Source organism: Odocoileus virginianus, chromosome 21 (assembly GCF_023699985.2).
Source record: "Odocoileus virginianus isolate 20LAN1187 ecotype Illinois chromosome 21, Ovbor_1.2, whole genome shotgun sequence".
In the NCBI taxonomy this organism is placed as follows: Eukaryota; Metazoa; Chordata; class Mammalia; order Artiodactyla; family Cervidae; genus Odocoileus; species Odocoileus virginianus.
Genome location: NC_069694.1, coordinates 55,317,678 through 55,338,338, shown reverse-complemented (window position 1 = coordinate 55,338,338; position 20,661 = coordinate 55,317,678). Strand labels below are relative to the sequence as shown.

General features: G+C 44.6%; 1 protein-coding gene across 1 annotated transcript in view; it reads left to right on the top strand.

Annotated features, from left to right (window-relative positions):
- The first annotated feature begins 1,333 nt into the window (after positions 1–1,333).
- Positions 1,334–20,661, top strand: part of PRSS12 (serine protease 12) — a 77,015-nt gene continuing 57,687 nt past the window's right edge. Inside the window, exon 1 of the mRNA XM_020879782.2 lies at positions 1,334–1,998. Within this exon, the coding sequence (XP_020735441.2) occupies positions 1,506–1,998 (493 nt within the window). The 5' untranslated portion in view covers positions 1,334–1,505. The remainder of the gene's footprint in view (positions 1,999–20,661) is intronic.

Genomic DNA, 20,661 nt, shown 5'->3' with positions numbered 1-20,661 from the left:
CTCACACTAAAGAAACTCCCTGTGATGCAGGAGACTCCGGTTGGATCCCTGGGTCAGGAAGATCCCCTGGAGGAGAAAATGGCAACCCATTCCAGGGTTCTAGCCTGAGAAAACCCATGGACAGAGGAGCCTGGTGGGCTACAAAAGAGCACCGGGTCATAAGAGTCAGACACGACGGAGCCACTAAAGAACAGGATACGTGGGACGGCCGGTCTCCCCACCCTTCAACGCGATTATGCCAGGATGCAAAACATTACCTTCTTTATTGGCCTCCCTTGTTTCTTGTTTAACTTCAGTGGCATAGTCAGGAACAACTGAAAGGGGAAATCCCCAAAACATCCAGCTTCAGGGATTTTAAAAAATATTCTAAAGCAACTTTTTTTTTTTTTCCCCTGCCCGGAGAGGTGGGGCGGTGCAAGCCGGGGGAGCTGTTGAAAAGGCTTTGCGGAGGTCGAGCCAGCAGCTATAGAGTTGCCGGTGGACACAGTCCACTGTGGAGAGGCAAATGAGTAGGCTTAAGTCAAGTCCCATGCTCGGCCAAAACGGGGCAGGTGTTAGAGCGATGGGCTTTTTGGATAGGATGGAGACCCGGACGGATGAAGTCTTCTCTGGTTAGAAAGGAAATTTGGTATTAAGAGGGCTTCACTGAATCCCAATAATAACCAAACAACTGGTGTTGTTCAGGGCTCCGGTGGAGAGTGGGTGGCAGGAAGTAGAAAGGCTCGACCTGCTTTCCCTGGGTCGGTTCAGGAATTTAATTTCAGCAAATGTTTATCGGAGCCTAATAGGTGTTGCCCACGGTTTTAAGTTTTAAGCACTGGGATACAAAGGGAAACGAAACGTGGTCTTGTCCTTGAGAAGCTCACAGCTCAGAAAATGGCTTCGGCATCCCAAGTGGGCTTAGATAACTTTTACCCCGGGACTTATCAAGGGACTAAACCCATCCATACTTATAAATATTGCAAAACATAGGAAATGAGGCGCGGCAAGGGGGGTGGAGGAGAGGTGGGCTGCAAGGGCTGGCGGCGGGTTTGGCAGCCGCCAGACGGAGGGGCTGCGGTGGTGTCGCCTGCTGGCAAGGAGCAGCCAAGACCGTCCCCCGCGTTGGCACCCTCGGACTTGGCTCGGGCACCCCGAGGCCGCCGGGGTGCCAGCGAGCTCGTCTGGCCGGGCCGGGCAAGGACAGCGCGGAGCCCGGCTCCGGGGCGACACCGCGCGCCTGTGCCCGCCGCCAGGGGGCAGAGTGCCCGGGTCCGCGCCTTCTCTCAGTGGGTCCTCTCCACGAGCCAGGGCTCCGCGGAGCGCACGCCTTCCCCGCCCGGGACCGCTCCCGGGCGCGGCGAGCAGGGGCGCGGCCGCGGGCTCCGCGGCGGGAGGCGGTCCGCGCGCGGGAGGGCGGGAGGGGGCTGGCGCGGGGGTTCCGGGAACGCGCAGCGCCGCCCCCGCCTCCCCTTCAGAAGCGGCGGAGCGGGGGAGCATGGACCAGACGCCGCGGCTCCGGCACCATGACGCCCCCCCACTTCGCGGTGGCTCTGATTCTCGGGGCGCTCCCCGGCGTGGTCAGCTTTGATTCGGTCCTCGGTTATTCCCTTCCCCCCCGCCATCACCGTGCGCCCTCTCGGGGTCCGCAGGACCCTTATTCCCTTACCACCCAGCGGCGGCCACAGAAGACACGGCCGCCGCCCCCGCTCCCGCGCGCCCTGCACGCCCCGCCGGCGCTCCCCGCCTCGCACGCGCACGGCCTCCGCACGCCCCGGCCGCCGCCGGGGGACTGCCCCGCCGGCGCGCCCGGGGCCAACGTGACGGACTCCGGCGCCCCTTGTCTGCGCTGGGCAGACGTGCCGCCGTTCCTCGCGCGGTCGCCCCCCGAGGGCTGGGCGCAACTGCGAGGGCAGCGCCACAACTTTTGCCGGAGTCCGGACGGCGCGGGCAGACCCTGGTGCTTCTACGGGAACGCCCGCGGCAAGGTGGACTGGGGCTACTGCGACTGCAGACGGGGTGAGTGGCCGCGGGGCGGCGGCGACCGGGGGCCGGCGGGGAGCCCGCCTGGGTGGGCGAGCGCGTTAGGTGCTCCTGGAGGAGAAAGTGAGAGGCGGTGGGGTTGCGGGTTTGCCTCGCTCGGTGTGAAGGTGGACGGCCACGGACTTAGCGTCCGCGTCCCTTGGCACCGTGACTTGGAACTGGCGAGGCGCGCTTAGTGTGCGGTTACCTGGGTTGACAGTCTCCTTGGAAGGTGCTGCACTCTCGGGCTCCTGGGTGAGGGCTTGTCTCCGGGCTGCGGGCTTGGCTACAGGCTCCGGGCTCCGGGCTTGGCTCCGGCCACAGTGATGCGTGGGGTGGGGGGGCGGGGAAGGGGGTGCGCGCGCGCGGCGTGGATGTGTGTTTTCTGCATCAGCTGTGCCTTGAGAATGATACCGTATTTACGGAGAAGTGGCAAAGCAAAAGAGAAGATAATTTCTAATTACCTGTTTTGGAAAGGGAAATATTAAATCTAATATGACAGTCAATTACCACCCCCGCCCCTCAATTTCTTCCGGCAGTTGACATGTATTTGAAAAAGTTTTTGCAAACTTGCTGGGCCAAAACGCGACTTGTCAAATGATGTTCATGTTCTGGGGCACACCGTGGTAAATATCAGTGAGTGGAGAAGAAAGAAAGGGAAAAGATAGGAATAGTAACTATTCTTGGGAAGAAGCAACTTGATATAGTCAAGTGCTGTTTTCAAGAATGCCAGTATTCAACTGTATATGTTATTTGTGGAAAACCGGAATTAGTTGGTAAAGAGATAAAGTTGGTAAGATGTTTCACATTAATTAATGTAAAAGATCACATTAATAGATTTAATGTAAGTGAATCATGTGCCTTTGAACAGTGCTTTGTTTTGAGTTGGTGGCGTTTTGTTTACTATTAAGGCTTTTTTTTTCCCTTTAATAGTTGTGGGGAAAAAACCTAAAGTTCTTCAAAGTTTGGATTTTGAATTTTTTCTTAAATTTTTCTTTTTTTTTTGGCAGCTCTCCATCCAAGCACTGTGGCCGGGGCTTCGTTAATTGTGATTCTGAGATATATTGTACTTTGTACCTTTTGGTGATTTGGAGGTTAAACTTTCACAGGCCCGTTCTTTGCCTTCAGAAATTTTTATATATCTGTGCCTTCAGTTGCATTAGTGCTTTGAGTGAAAGGGAAGTGATAGGAAGGTTAAGATCCATTATCCTTCATCCTAGAGAATGAAGTCATCGTTATACTTGTTACACAGACAGAATGCCAATGTGGCTGTAAAAAATTTGAGGTGATGTCAAGCAGAGAGCCCTAGTGCTGTTTCACTCTTTACTATGAAAATGTTTCTAGTAAAAGCTCATGGTTAGCAAACACTGACACTTTTTTCATTTTTGTATTATTATATTTCATATTTCCTATTGTGTGTACATATATATGCAAATAAGTGGAATTCAAAGTTAAAACACTGTAATGATCTATTGTTCTCTAACACCTAATTTTTTAAATTTTACATCCGGAAAGAGGAGAACAGCATGGCGGTTCATTTTCCCCACCCTCTTGTGTTGAAAAGAAATTTAAACCTATCATCAGTACAGACTCTTTGGGTTACCTTTATGTTCATAGCTAATTCTCACTAGACAAAACTCTAAGCACTGCGTAATGGTGTGTCCTTCCTGAAATAAAGTGACTGAACACAAGAGAAACAAAAGAAACCCCCCAAGATGAGAGATAAATACACTCCCCCCCCCCCAAAAAAAAAAAAAAGAAACAGGAAAACAATCTGCTGGCTATGTATTAATTTCATTACTCTCACAGGCCCAGTCTGTCATTTACTCCTCACTTTCTGACTGGGCATAGTCATGCCTTAAAAGGACTGACATGTTCTGAAACGATAGCTTTCTTGGTTCTGCATTTCAGTTAGGAGTGTAAACAAAGCTATCATGGTGTGGTGAAAAGAATATGGAATTGTGTTCTGGAAAACACTGGTGTCCACTTTGGCTCAGCCAGTAGCTATACAGTGCTGAGTAGGACTCGTCACCCCCAGGGCTTTGGTTTCCTTATCTGGAGGAATGCAGTTTGGGGATAGATTTATTCAAAGGACTTTCCTAGCACTGAGCACATACCAGAACAGCCCAGCCTGATAGTAACAGGTAGGATTTATTGAGGATTCATTCTGTGTTGGAGGCTGAGCTAAGCATTTTATATATTAGTTTTCTCATTTAATTCTCATAGGAACGTTATAAGATAGTGCACATTCCACTCCACAGCTCATTTTCCTCTTTAATTAGATGAACATGTAGAAAGTCTCTGTGCTCAGTTGCTCGACTGTGTCCAGCTCTTTTTGACCCCATGGACTGGAGCCCGCCAGGCTCCTCTGTCTGTGGGATTCTCCAGGCAAGAACACTGACTGGAGTGGGTTGCCACTTCCTCCTCCAGGGGATCTTCCCCACCCAGGGAAGGAACTCGAATTTCATGTGTCCCCTGCCATGCTGGTGATTGTTTACCACTGAGCCTCCTGGGAAGCCTGTAGAAAAGTCTAATGATTCTTTTTTTGTAGCTAAAGACTAGTTTAAAAGGAAAGAGAAATGAAACTATGTTTGGTTTAATGCACATGATTTCCAGTCTCTTATGACTTGAAAATATCCAGGGTTTTCGTTCTCTTTCTTTTTTAAACAAAAAACAGCTTCAACAAAAGGAAAGAAGATTAATTGTAAGGGAATCCCTCTGTTGAAAAATACACTGGAGGCCAGATTTTCATGTACCTGGTTGCGCGGAGAGCAGTGAGGAAGTTGGTGCCTCCAAGGTGGAAAGTTGATTGAAACCTCGTTGCAGGGGTGGCAGGGGGATCTCAGGTGAGCCGGCTCAGGGTGTGGACATTCAGTGGCTCAAATGTCTGAGAACAAGGAAGATGATGCCTGGGCCCTGGTTGTGTGAAACTTGCAAATTAGTGATCAAAGAATCTTTGGGGGATTGGAATACCCTGAATCAGCCCCGGGAGCTAGTTCTTATAATAAGCATTAGAATTGTGGCATGGGAGAGGTGGGGGCGGGGCTTATTAAAATGCAGATACCTAGACTCTAGCCTTGAGACCCTGTTTAAGTAGTCTCAGGAATCTGGCTGGGGAATGTGCGTTTCTACTGGGCAGTCAAGGTCATTTGGAAACTGAAAACTCATTGCCATAGTCAGGGAAAACCAGGGGAGGGATCAGAACCCACCTAAGCTGTATAGAGGTGGGTGGTCACATCAGCTGAATCTGCCATTCTGTGACTTAATCCTGCTAGATTAAGGTGGCACTAGTGGTGAAGAACCCTCCTGCCAATGCAGGAGACATAAGAGATGCAGGTTCGATCCCTGGGTCCGATCGCTGGGTCAGGAAGATCCCTTGGAGGAGGGCATGGCAACCCACTCCAGTATTCTTGCCTGGAAAATTCCATCGACAGCGGAGCCTGGCAGACTACAGACGGTAGGATCGCAAGGAGAAGCGATTTAGCATACATGCACATATGGCAGGCCTGTGGTAGCTTTTTGTGTGGTTTTAGAAAATGGTACCACACTTGTTATTTGACCAGTGTGGGATAATACCAACTTAGTTCACCAGAATGTGATTTATTAACTGAATGTGAGCCAGATTAGTTTTTACATTTCTACAGGAAGAATTAACAGGATGATCTCCAGTAATGTGCTCAGTTGTTCAGTTGTGTCTGTCTCTCGGTGACCCCATGGACTGTAGCCCACCAGGCTCCTCTGTCCATGGAATTTTTCAGGCACGAATACTTGGAGCGGGTTGCCATTTCCTCCTCCGAGGAATCGTCTAGATCGAACCCCCATCTCTTGTGTCTCCTGCATTGGCAGTCAGAGTCTTCACCACTGTGCTCCCTGGGAAGCCCCAGTAATTTACGACTTCCTGACTAGAACCAGAAATCCCTTTTCTAGTCTCAGGTTGGCCCTGCAGGTGGGGCGACTTGCTTGCACTGTGCTGGGAACTCCTCTTTGTTACAAGCAACTGAGTGGAACTCAACCTTAAGTGACTGATGTGTAAAATAGATATAAGAAACAATAGTGCTCTAATAACTGAGATTTTACCAGAAAGAATGATTCATAGATCTGATTATTTGTTGTGTCCTGCTAATCTGTTCACCCAAATCTGATTCAAATAGAGATAGTGGACTTGTGGGATAAATGCTGTTGTTTACAGGCTGTGCTCTCTGAAGTCCATCTGGTGTTTGAAGTGAGGGTTAATTAAAAAGTTGGCTGAAAGCTGTCTCTTTTAAAATTTTTTTAATGCTGCATCTCGATTCTGTGTAGCAGGTGCTAAAATCATTTATTAGCAGTAACAGATTTGATACATTTCCTGGCTGGATTTTAGATACTGAGCTCAATTTTCTTTACAGGCTAAGGCAGATATAAAATACTTTGATTTGGAGTCATTATCAGACTCTTTACTAATGTGAAAAAAGATTTTAAGAAGAAAATGAGACGTTCAGTTACTATTGCCTTTTATTGATTATCCTGGACACACACTGTATACAGATAGACATAAACACACTCTCACTGAATATATATTTATGAAATAAATATATTTATTCATATATAAATATGAATATATTTATATTTATGCAGTGTGTGTGTGTGAAGGTAACCTTTGTAAAAATAACTGGTTTTATAACTGTGAAGGCAAGCCTAAATGTGCAGCAGTAATGGATTACTCAGAGATCCCTTTATTGGATGTATACTGTGCAGGTCCTAAGGCTTCCCAGGTGGCACTAATGGTTAAGAACCCAGCTGCCAATGCAGGAGACGTAAGAGACCTGGGTTCAATCACTGGGTGGGGAAGATCCCCTGAGGAGGCATGGCAGCCCACTCCAGTATTCTTGCCTGGAGAATCCCATGGACAGAGGAGCCTGGTGGGCTACAGTCCATGGGATCGCAGAGTCGGTGTGTGGTGCAGCTCCTAAGTGATAATTGCGAAGATTGTCTATAAAAGATAGAAAAATGCTCATGATAAGGTTGAAGGGAAAAGATTGACACAAAATGTATATACGTTATTGCTAACTGCAAATAAAGATGGCTATGGAAAATTTGGGAGAGAAAACAGGTGATGATTATGAACTTGGATATGAGTGTGGCTTGGATCAGTTCACGTAGCTTTGGTGGCAAAGAATAGAAAACCCAATTCAAAATGACTGAAGGAATAAGGAGGTTTGTTGTTCATATTACAAGAAGTCGGGCTCCAACATAGTACATCTCTGTCTTTCTGCTACTCTCTTGATTCCATTATTTTCAAAGTGTGGCTTTTATCCTTAGACTAATGGTTATTCCAGATTTCATATTGAGATAGAATAACTTGAAGATGCAAGATGGGGCGTTCTCTTCATGTATGTCCTGTTGAGAGAGCAAGGAGACCTTCCCAGAACTCCTGCACAGATTTCCTCCTGTGCTTCACCGGTCAGACCTTCCTGGCACTCTCTGGGAAGGAAAATGCAGTTACTGCGCTTCGCCGATATTAGTCAGGACTGACCTCTGAACACATGGGGCCTCTCCGGGCAGTGAGAAGCAGGTAGTTATTCAAGAGAGCCAACAGAGTCTGTCAAAAAGTGTGATTGAGGTTTGTCCTGTTGGGCTGCACGCCGCAAACTTGCAAGTCCTGCTACCTGCCCAGCCTCCTACGTCCATGGTTTAATGGATGCGGGGGACCTTACGTGTCTGCAGCCAGCTCCTGAAGCAGCTTCTCACCAGGTGTGGCAGGCGGTGGGCAGGACATAGCAGAAGTCTTTGCTGTGTGTGCGCGTGTGTGTGTAGGGGGTGCGAGGTAGGAGGAATAGGGGTGAGAGTTGGGGCTGGGAGGTGGAGAGGGAGGTTACCAGTGATAGAGGGAGTTGAGAGGTCAGGTTGGCCGCCTGGTTACCAGGGAGACCAGCAGAGGCGCACAGCTCTGCCACCCCTTTGATGAGCTGTCACAGGGCGGTGCTGTTCTCAGAATTCACAGTCCCTGGCTGGAGTTGGGGCGGGTGTGCAGGAGTTTACTGATGAGGCTCTGTGATTGAGAGGGAAGGTCATTCACGTGAGTAGGGTGTAGGTAACGCAGGGACCGATGGATGTCCTGACAGCAAGGGGACTCCGTCTGGGATGGCCTGACTTTACAGTCCTCACACAGGTGTCCCTCACTTTTTGAAAGTTTGGTTTATGCCGCTTCGCTTTTAAGAAAGACCTACATCAGTACTTGTTTTCACTAACCAAAAGAAATCCAAAGACAATTTTCACTTTTATGAAAAATGGTGAAAATTGAAAAGTGCTTTCAGCGTTTGTTTTGCTAGGGGCCTTTATAAACTGAGGGAGATAGTGGAGGACAGAGGAGCCTGCTGCCGTCCATGGAGTCGCCGAGCTGAACACGACTTAAGCTACTGAACATTGTAGAGGCGGCGCACACCCCCCTCAGCAGCGAGAGTGCTGCCCCCAAGCGCCTTCTCCAGGAACTGCACTCAGCATGTCCGCGTCCGGCGGCCGCCAGTCTTTGAGCTGTGTCTGGGAGCGTCTGTGCCTTTTCTGTTTATTTTGTGCGTTTCTTAGCAAGATGTTTCCTAAGATTAGTCGCTTCTTTTGTTGTTGTTGTTGTTGTAAGGTGTAGGTGTTGTTTTTTTGACAAGTTGTGTCTGACTCTTGCAGTCCCATAGACTGTAGCCCGCCAGGCTCCTCTGTCCGTGGAATTTTCCAGGCAAGAATACTGAACTAGGTTGCCATTTCCTTCTCCAGGGGATCATCCCGACCGAGGGATCGAACCCATGGCTCCTGCATTGGCAGGCAAATTCTTCACCGCTGAGCTGCCAGAGAAGCCCAGGAACAGAACTTACAAAGATGAATAAGAAATCACCTAAGTCCTCTGGTTAAGGATGCCCACTCTCTGGTTGAAATGTCAAGATAATACTAGGCATTATTTATTACCTTTCCTGTGATATGTACTCTGGGAGACAGATAAACTTACTATTAAGTGTAGTTTAGTTTCATCGCTTACAGTTGTACAATAAAATGTTAATATCCACACTATGTGTTTATGTGTGGACTGGACTGAGCTACTGAACTGAACAGTGGATAGTTCAGACACAATTTGTAAAATTTTCTGCTAAAGTTATTTAAACGTATATATTGTTTTCTTTTTTTGCATAATGTTATATAATGTTTTAAACGCATGAATGACGGGTGGTGGTGGTGTTCAGTAACTCAGTCGTGTCCGACTCTTTGTGACCTCATGGGCTGCAGCACTCCAGGCTTCCCTGTCCTTCACCATCTCCCAGATGGGCTTATAAATTTATGTAAGCCTAATGTAAATGGGTAGAATTGCTTATTCAGTAGATATGCTTTCATTTTGAACCTGACAAGTTCATATTTTTCTTAGTACAAAAGGTATCTACATAAATAATAGATGAACAATTAATATGAATTATAGATGTGGACTAATGGGGAGAGTATAGTTCAGTCGGATACTTAAGGGGTTGCTTCCTATGTTAAAAGGTGATTTCATTTTGACATGGCATGATTTGGATAAAATCTATTATGTTGCAATGCTAAACTGATTTCAGTTATGGGTAAGTGTAATCATTGACCAAATAGAATACCTGAATACTATCAAATAAGCTGTAGGAGAAAACCAAACAAAACATAAAAATTAATGTAGCCTCCCCAACTGTACTTGAAAAATTCAACTAACTATTGCTCTATTCAGTTGTTTTGAGGCAATGTGATTTTTTGTGTGTATTTTATAATTAAGACAAAAAATGATCACTTAGTATATTTTTCCAATTTTGCCTTTGGTAGAAGGCATGCGATTATATTTAATTCATTGTCAAATATGTGTGCTAAATTGTCCAATATGTAATGGATTTTTGTTCTGTTTTTTTTTTAGTAGTTCGTAAATTGAAATTTCTACATCACTTTCAGCTTTGAGTATATTTTTTGTCAAAGATCTAAATAATAGCTTGACGTCACCAGCATGAATTTCTGACTCCACCAGAACAATAGAGCTGACTAAAATTAATTATTTTGTGCCTCTGTGAAGTTCATTAATGATGAGAAAGGATTTGGGTGATAACATTAATTTTCTATTATTCATTTATCAAACTGTGATTTATACAAGATTTCAGAAACATTTATTTTTAATTCTGTTCAGAATACTACTGGAATGGATCTTTGTTTTTGCTGTTTTTTTCTGTCACGTGACTTCCCTGGTGGCTCAGATGGTAAAGCATCTGCCTGCAATTCGGAAGACCTGGGTTCGATCCCTGGGTTGGGAAGATCCCCTGGAGAGGGAAATGGCAACCCACTCCAGTACTCTTGCCTGGAAAATTCCATGGACAGAGGAGCCTTGTAGGCTACAGTCCACGGGGTCGCAAAGAGTCGGACACGACTGCGAGACTTCACTTCACTTCACTTCACTTCTGTCACATGAGTGAGTGCTATTGTGTATTTTAAGGAGTTAACTAGATAGGCGTACCTTTTCATTTGGCTAATTTTGGAATGAGCTGGATTTAGAGAACAAAGATAACTGATCTGTTTGGTTCCTTTCCTGCTATTTCTTTTAGGTCTTCTTGAGGTGTGGATGGTGAGAAGGGAGGTTTTGCCAGCTGTCCATGGAGGGATAATACCAGAATGGGTCTATTAGTTTGCTAAAGCTGCTGTAATGAGTACCACAGACCAAGAAGCTTAAACAAAGAAACTTGTTATTTCACAGTTCTGGGGACTGGAAGTCCAAGATCAGTGTCAGCAGAGTCATACTTCCTCTCCAGACACTAGGGAAGGATCTGGTCCAGGGCTGTCTCCTGGCTTCCTTGGCTTGTGGAAATCTAACTGCAACCTCCGGATGGCGTTCTCCCTATGTGTGTCTGTCCAAATCTCTCCTTTTTACAAGATCATAGTCATACTGGACTGGAGCCCACCCTGATGACCTCATTTATCCTGATCCTCTGCAAAGACCCTGTTTCCAAATAAATTCACACATTCACGGGCACTGGATGTCAGTGCTTCAACATCTTTTGGGGGGAAAAGGATTCAGCCCACTGCAACAGCCTGGAGAACCAATGAAACTTGTGAAGAGAATTTTAATCTAGTTAGTTCTCTTTCTGTAGATTACCTTGTATTGAGTGAGACTGATAACATGGCAGAAGAGAACCCCTCTGGAATGTCTCTTTGTTTTAGGAATCCCTATTTTTTTTTTTTTTTAGCTAAGTTATCCATGAAGCAAATTCCTGTAACAAAAATCTTTTATGTTCCTTTTCCTTTATAAAACTGGAGATATGTTTACATGATAAAAAATAGTAGTAAACTAATATGACAGTGATTTCAACATTTTTAAAAGTGTATTCATTTTTAATTGGAGGGTAATTGCTTTACAATATTGTGTTGGTCTCTGCCACACATCGACAGGAATCAGTCACAGGTACATGTATGTCCCCTTCTTCTTGAAACTCCCTCCCACCTCCCGCCCCATCCTACCCCAAGTTCAACATTTTCGGCAGGGAATTAAGGTAGTAGAATTCTGACCATTGCTGTGTATTGGCACATTTTGCCTTTAGGTAGTTGTACCAACAGGCTGGTACAACTGACAGTTTTTTTTGTTTTTTGCAATAATTCTTTTCATGAAAGAGGGGAGCTCTTCTCCATGATATACCATCATGCATAGCTTTATAGTTCCAGACTTTTTTCTATTACTGGTTTAGTCTGTAAATTAGTAATGACTACTATAGTTGATCTAAAACCTCTGAGACTTCAAATTTTAGATTATTGCTGTTAACACTTTTTAAAAATAGGAATATTTAGAATAGAATATTTTCCATCAAATTGGCACATGAGAGACTTTAAGACCATGCAACTCTGGATTCACTGAGGTGTTGCTGTGAGACATGAGCTGAGACTATAAGGAACATCGCAAAGTGCTGGGCGGAGGAAGGAAAGTATGAACCAAGGAAGATAGATCGACTTTTGGTGATAAGAGACTGGGACAGAGGAGCACTATTTACCAAGGAATCTGGTCTGGGGTTTGTCTGGAGAACTTTATTGCTAGGAAGATAGTAATAGAAATGAGTTTACAAAAAAAAAAAAAAAGAAAGAAATGAGTTTACCAGGCTCGGGCCTTTGTGGATTGCTTTATTGTTTTATCCTCTCTCTCTCTTTTTTTTTTTTTTTCATTGAGCTAAGAGTATTTCATCTTGTAATTTCGTACCTATAAATTTGTGCAAATGTATAGTCCTAGAAATTTGTACAGCCCATGGGACTGGCCTCCGCTGGAAGATTAGCCTCAAATATAGATCACCAGAAAGCCACCTCTCTCATGTTGTGTAGTATAGAGAAACTCTTAAGACTGTCTTATGGATCTGCCTGGCTAGTTCATTCCCATGTAATGTTTGGTGGATTTGTTGTAATATTTCACCATGCTGGTCAGTGCCCACATGGCAGACTGCATAGAGTGGTACCTGAACTATGGAAAGGTGCTTATTGCATCCCAAGTCTTTGCTCAGGTTCGGAGGCAAGGCACGGGTAGCAAGGGAGGGAAGCTGGGAGGCAGTTTGTCATGGCTCTGCAGCTGCTCAGATGATTGGCTCCACAGCTTCCTCATCCATAAATTAAGGGAAACCAGTGACAGTTTGACCGTCTTAAGCATTCTAAGAGAGCTAAGTGAAGCAAGAACGAAGCAAAACCAAAACCAAACAAAAACCACTGCCTGTCTTAAATGTATGTACTGTGAATTATGTGTTCTTGCTTTTATTATCTTAGGCATATTATCATGCTGATTTTTTTTTTAAAGTTCTTTCAAAAGATTATTAGAAGTATAAACTTCATGGAATTACATACCAGTAAGAAATACTGAGTTCAAGGTAGATGATTGCTCAGATATTTTGGAAATTTTTATGGCGTGAGGAAAGGATAAACTATGTGGAGGGGCACTGCTAGGCAGGTGTGTGCTTTGGGGATGTTGGAGTTGAGAATGGATTCTACCAGAGAATTTGTTAGTCATTGACATGCAAACTGCCTTTCCAGAATCTCAAATATTTGTATCCATTGTTTAAAGGAAAATTGGATGAGCACTCCACATTTCTTGCCATATAGCAAATACAGATAAACAAATCCAGGTTTTCACAGCATGTTTGGCGCATGTGAGACATGATGGTAGAACTTACAGTTGACCTGGAAATTATTTCCAGTGCTATCATTTTTGTTACAATGATGTTATGGTAACAATTACACATTATGCAGAGTTTTCTCCTCCTCATTTGTAGATGCCTTAATCACTTAGATAATATTCCTGCATCATTTCTTCTTTGAAAGCTTTTTAGTGATTTGGGCAATATTTTGCATTTTATTGTGATTATTTAACATGCATAAATAGAGTTCCAGTTTGTTTTCATTACTAGAACTTTTGTCCAACCCTTTGACATGAATACTTTGATGGTGGTGGTATTTGTGGTGGTGGTGAATTAATAAACAGATAATAGATTAAATGGTTTCCCTGGTAGCTCAGCTGGTAAAGAATCCGCCTGCAATGTGGGAGACCTGGGTTCGATCCCTGGGTTGGGATGATGCCCCTGGAGAAAGAGACAGCTACCCACTCCAGTATTCTGGCCTGGAGAATTCCATGGACTGTATAGTCATGGGGCCACAAAGAGTCAGACATGACTGTGCGACTTTCACTTTTCAGATTAAACTTTCAGATTTCAAATAACATGTGTCTGAGCTGAACAAATGAATTCTTTGATTTGGAAAAAAAATCAAAAGATATTTTTACTGTGCATGATATTAGTATTATATGGGTCTCTATAGAAGACATTTTGTGATTATAAAAAATCATTCAAGTTCAGTTAAACTCTTTGGACATATTTCTTTAAAAATATTCTATAGTTCACACTTTTTGTTGCAGGAAGGGGGACCTCTTCTAAGGCCCTTGTCTGACACTGAGAAATGAATTGTCTGAGGAGGCACATGTGCTGACAAAGCAAGAGATTTTATTGGGAAGGCGCACCCGAGTGGAGAGCAGTAGGGTCAGGGAACCCAGGAGAACTGCTCTGCCACATGGCTCACAGTCTCGGGGTCTGTGGTGATGAGATTAGTTTCCGGGTTGTCTCTGGCCAGTCATTCTGACTCAGGTCCTTCCTGTTGGTACAGTCAAGATGGATTCCAGCGAGGAGGATTCTGGGAAGTTGGTAGGACCTAGGGATTGGTGTCTCCTCTGGAGCTTTCCCAAATTCTTCTGGTTGGTGGTGGCTTGTTGGTTTCATGTTCTTTACCAGGACCCCCTGTCATAAAATAAATTGTGCAGATGTTTACCGTGGTGCCTGGCCAGGGCGAGCGGCTTCAGTTGGTGTTTCCCCCTAACATTTTCACTGAGCTAGACAGGGCTTCCTCTTGCTTGGTCTGAATTAAGGAAGGTTAGAATATATATGAATGAGTTTTAGATCATCTGCCATATGAATGATGCACACCCATGTTCTCTCCTGAGTAGTCAGGATTTGGCAGTGCAACTTTGCCTCCATTTGTTCTTGCCTCTTGTTTGAATTAAATGACACTTTGTATTTATCATGAGAGATAAGATATGTGTTTCTTAAATAGTCACATTTTTTTAAGGATGATTGTGTGGAAAATAATAGTGATAGGTGACTAGGCTGGTGCAAATGAAATGAATGGATGATTTAGAATCTATTATTTTTGAAAAATAATTATAAAGCCATAGATTACTTTGAAATATGTAAAATGTGTCAGAAATTTTTAGTAAAATTTAATTTCTTAACCTATTTACTTATGAAATAAAGGTCATCTTAAGTGACTTTTCACAGGCTTTTAAGAAATTTTTAAGTTGTCTGAGTTTGATTCTACCTCTGCATATGTCTCAACTGCAGCCTCAGGACCAACTCTAAAAACAAGTGCCAGTGAGAAGAGAAATGTAGTCCTTTGATGCACACTTAAAAAAACCCTGAAATATATTTGATTTACACTATTATGTTGGTTTCAGATGTACTACGTAGTGATTGGAATTTGCATATGTTATGAAATAATCACCACAGTGAGCCTAGTAACCACTTTGATCCACAGTTAAGGGGTAAGACTTAACATATTATCTTCCCAGGGATGCTTTAATTTAAATTTTGACTCTTTTAAGACTGAGAAGAATGACTCAAATTATGGACTGTGGAGCAGCTGAGTGGGGATGATGTGTAAAGAGAAGTGAAGTTTCAGGGTCATTCAGTCACACCACACCACTCTCGCTAGGGGCAGTTTCCCTAAGACTACTTTTAGACAATATTTCTGACACTTAACACCTTTCTGAAATTTTAGACATTATCTTTAGACTTCTCACAACTACTGGTAGAGGCTAAAAGGGGAAAAACATTTTATTCTTTAGTGGAAGAGCAGGTAGAAAGAAAATACAACAGGTGATATCAGGTAACTTGTTAACAGCATTCTGTTTGTTTCTTTTTTTTTTTTTTAATCTATGACCTCTTGTGGAGATGGAAGGTGATGTATAAGTGATAAGAACTTCATATGTGATGTAATCAAATATGTGGGATGCAATATCAGCCATTAGTCACAGTCTTCCACTTTTTCCCGTTGGACTTCTGTTTGCCTGGATTGAAAAAGAAAGTATCCTTAGCATTGACATCAGGATGTTAATTAAAAAAAAAAAGAGCCTACTAAATCCTCATTTAAAGAAAGCAGGACTTTCTGTGAACAGTGAAAGCCTGGTTCTCTCAGCATGCTACCCGAGGACTCGTTCAGTATGTTCGAATGGTTATGTTCTATTCAAGGATTTGGGGATTCTTTTCCATTTAGGGTCAGTCTGGCTTCGTGGTGGCGAAAGCGCCTTTGAAGATACAGTAGAAGTATATGAGAGTGGCCTCTGGGGCGTCGTTTGTAGCAGCCACTGGGACGATGCTGATGCTTCAGTCGTTGGTCACCAGCTGCAGCTGGGCTGACTTCGTTCGTCCTTGACCGAATCTGTCTGCTGATGCCTGAAGGGGGTGCTGGCCCCCTGCCGTTACCTTGGAGAAGTTACCTCATCCTTTTCCTTCTCTCACGTTCCTTTCTCACTTCTCTCAGAAGACGTTTAAAGGAAGGGCTCCCAATGGAAGGCCTGAGTTCCTTTACGTACGACTGCACTTCACTTGTTACTACCCCTGCTGCTAGGAAATACCTGCCAGAAACGCTCAGAGGGCTCAAATAGACCTTGTGCGCCCCAGGACCCAGGACCCCACGGAGACTGAGACAGACTGTGTCTGAGTGTCCCTGCGGAGGTCCGCGTCAGCAGTGGCATGCCGCGGGGCAGGGGCTCTGGGTGCAGCAGACCTGGGTGTGGCTGAAGCCCTCTTGGAGGAGGTCGCTGTTAACCCCACCATGGAGCTGCCAGAACTTACACAGGACTGGGAAACAGACTCTTGGAGGGCACAAACAGAACCTTGTGTGCACCAGGACCCAGGGAGAAAGGAGCAGTGACCCCACAAGAGACTGACCCAGACTTGCCTGTGAGTGTCCAGGAGTCTTCAGCGGAGGCGTGGGTCGGTGGTGGCCTGCTGCAGGGTTGGGGGCATTGATTGTAGCGGTACATTCTTTGGAGTTTTGAAGGAGGGCACCATTATCATCATTGCTGTAGTTTGGCCTCAGGTCAAACAACAGGGAGGGAACACAGCCCCACCCACCAACAGAAAATTGGGTTAAAGATTTACTGAGCATGGACCAGCCCATGAGAACAGGACCCAATTTCCTCCTCAGTCAGTCTCTCCCATCAGGAAGCATCCATAAGCCTCTTATCCTTATCCATCAGAGGGCAGACAGACTGAAAACCACAATCACAGAAAACTAACCAATCTAATCACATGAACCACAGCCTTGTCTAACTCAATGGAACTATGAGCAATGCCTTGTAGGGCCACCCAAGACGGACGGGTCATGGTGGAGAATTCTGACAAAATATCGTCCACTGGAGAAGTGAATGGCAAACCACTTCAGTATTCTTGCCTTGAGAACCCCATGAACAGTATGAAAAGGCAAAAAGATAGGACACTGAAAGATGAACTCCCCAGGGGCCCAATATGCTACTGGAGATCAGTGGAGAAATAACTCCAGAGAGAATGAAGAGATGGAGCCAAAGCAAAAACAGTACCAAGTTGTGGATGTGACTGGTGATGGAAGTGAAGTCTGATGCTGTAAGGAGCAATACTGCATAGGAACCTGGAATGTGAGGTCCATGAATCAGGGCAAATTGGAAGTGGTCAAACAGGAGATAGCAAGAGTGAATGTCGATATTTTAGGAATCAGTGAACTAAAGTGGACTGGAATGGGTGAATTTAACTCAGATGACCATTATATCTGCTACTGTGGGCCGGAATCCCTTAGAAGAAATGGAGTAGCCCTCATAGTCAACAAAAGAGTCCAAAATGCAGTACTTGGATGCAGTCTCAAAAATGACAGGATGATCTCTCTTTGTTTCTGAGGCAAACCATTCAATATCACAGTAATCCATGTCTATGCCCTGACCAGTAATGCTGAAGAAGCTGAAGTTGAATGGTTCTATGAAGACCTACAAGACCTTCTAGAACTAACACCCAAAAAAGATGTCCTTTTCATTATAGGGGACTGGAATGCAAAAATAGGGAGTAGAGAATTACCTGAAGTAGCAGGCAAATTTGGCCTTGGAGCACAGAATGAAGCAGGGCAAAGGCCAATAGAGTTTTGCTAAGGGAACACGCTGGTCATAGCAAACACCCTCTTCCAACAACACAAGAGAAGACTCTACACATGGACATCACCAGGTGGTCAACACTGAAATCAGATTGATTATGTTCTTTGCAGCCAAAGATGGAGAAGCTCTATACAGTCAGCAAAAATAAGGCCGGAGCTGACTATGGCTCAGACCATGAAATCCTTATTGCCAAATTCAGACTTAAATTGAAGAAATTAGGGAAAACCACTAGACCATTCAGGTATGACCTAAATCAAATCCCATACAATTATACACTGGAAGTGAGAAATAGATTCAAGGGATTAGATCTGTAGACAGAGTGCTTGAAGAACTATGGATGGAGGTTCGTGACATTGTACAGGAGGCAGGGATCAAGACCATCCCCAAGAAAAGGAAGTGCAAAAAGGCAAAATGGTTGTCTGAGGAGGCCTTACAAATAGCTGTGAATAGAAGAGAAGCAAAAGGCAAAGGAGAAAAGGAAAGATATACCCGTTTGAATGCAGAGTTCCAAAGAGTAGCAAGGAGGGATAAGAAAGCCTTTTTCAGAGAACAATGCAAAGAAATAAGGAGAACAATAGAATGGGAAAGTCTAGAGATCTCTTCAAGAAAATTAGAGATACCAGGGAAACATTTCATGCAACGATGGGCACAATAAAGGACAGAAATGGTATGGATCTAACAGAAGCAGAAGATATTAAGAAGACGTGGCAAGAATACACTGAAGACCTGTACAAAAAAGATCTTCATGACCCAGATAACCACAATGGTGTGATCACCAGCCTAGAGCCAGACATCCTGGAATGCAAAGTCAAGTGGGCCTTAGGAAGCATCACTATGAATAAAGTTAGTGGAGGTGATGGAGTTCCAGTTGAGCTATTTCAGATCCTAAAAGATGATGCTGTGAAAGTGCTGCACTCAATATGCCAGCAAATTTGGAAATCTCAGCAGTGGCCACAGGACTGGAAGGGGTCAGTTTTTATTCCATTCCCAAAGAAAGGCAATGCCCAAAAGAATGCTCAAACTACTGCACAATTGCACTCATTGCACATACTAGTAAAGTAATACTCAAAATTCTCCAAGGCAGGCTTCAACAGTGAACTTTCAGATGTTCAAGCTGGATTTAGCAAAGGCAGCGGAACCAGAGATCAAATTGCCAACATCTGTTGGATCATTGAAAAAGCAAGAGAGTTCCAGAAAAACATCTACTTCTGCTTTATTGATTATGCCAAAGCCATTGACTTTGTGGATCACAATAAACTTTGGAAAATTTTGAAGGAGATGGGAATACCAGAGCAGCTGACCTGCCTCTTGAGAAATCTGTATGTAGATTAGGAAGCAACAGTTAGAACTGCACATGGAACAACTGACTGGTTCCAGATACAGAAAGGAGTACATCAAGGGTGTATATTGTCACCCTGCTTATTAACTTATATGCAGAGTACATCATGAGAAATGCTGGGCTGGATGAAGCACAAGCTGGAATCCAGATTGCCGGGAGAAATATCAATAACCTCAGATATGCAGATGACACCACCCTTATGGCAGAAAGTGAAAAACTAAAGAGCCTCTTGATGAAAGTGAAAGAGGAGAGTGAAAAAGTTGTTTTAAAACTCAACATTCAGAAAATTAAGATCATGGCATGTGGTCCCATCACTTCATGGCAAATAGATGGGGAAACAGTGGATGACTTTATTTTTTTGGTCTCTAAAATCACTGCAGATGGTGACTGCAGCCATGAAATTAAAAGATGCTTCCTCCTTGGAAGAAAACTTATGACTGATCTAGACAGCATGTTAAAAAGCAGAGATACTGCTTTGCTAACAAAGGTCTGTTTCATCAAAGCTGTGGTTTTCCCAGTAGTCATGTATGGATGTGAAAGTAGGACTATAAAGAAAGCTGAGCGCTGAAGAACTGATGCTTTCGAACTCTGGTGTTGGAGAAGATTATTGAGAGTCCCTTGGACTGCAAGGAGATCCAACCAATCCTACCTAAAGAAAATCAGTCCTGAATGTTCATTGGAAGGACTGAAGCTGAAGCTGAAAGTCCAATACTTTGTCCACCTGATTCGACGAACTGACTCATTGGAAGAGACCCTGATGCTGGGAAAGATTGAAGGCAGGAGGAGAAGGGGACAACAGAGGATGAGATGGTTGGATGGAGTCACTGACTCAATGGACATGAGTTTGAGTAAACTTCGGGAGTTGGTGATGGACGGGGAGGCCTGGGGTGCCGCAGTCCATGAGGTCGCAAAGAGTCAGACATGACTGAGCGACTGAACTAAACTGAATTGACTAGGAAATGGGCAGAAGCTAAGTGGTCCAAAAATAAAAGCATCTTTTGGTCTTTGATTTAACAATCGGATTCTTCAGTGCCAGGAAACAGAGAACTGGGTCCTAAGAGTTTTATTTTCTCAGTAGCCTGTACAGCCTGTGGTTGCTGTCATTTGCTTTTAACTTTCTACCTTGAACCACCCACAAATTCCACTGTTGTGTGTGTGTGTGTAGGAGGTGAAGTTCATTTGCAGTTTCATCCCATGCTGGGTAAGGTGTGATATCCTGGGACACAGGTTTCTGCTCCGAGGAGATTCTGTAAGAGATGGCAGCTTCCCGCAGCTCAGCGGCACCCATCATCGTGAGAAGCTGCTGGCCCTTGCTGCCACCCTCAGTTCATTTCAGTTCAGTTGCTCAGTCATGTCTGACTCTTTGCGACCCCATGGACTGCAGCTCGCCAGGCCTCCCTGTGCATCACCAACTCCCGGAGTTTATCCAAACTCATGTCCATTGAGCAGGCGATGCCATCCAGCCATCTCATCCTCTGTCACCCTCTTCTTCTGCCTTCAGCCTGATCCTAGGCACTCTCCTTAAAATGGACTGGTGTACCATGCCCAGGACCTTTGTGCTTTGTTTCAAGGGGTTTCCCAGAAGCAGAAGTTTCCATTTTGGTTCCAAATA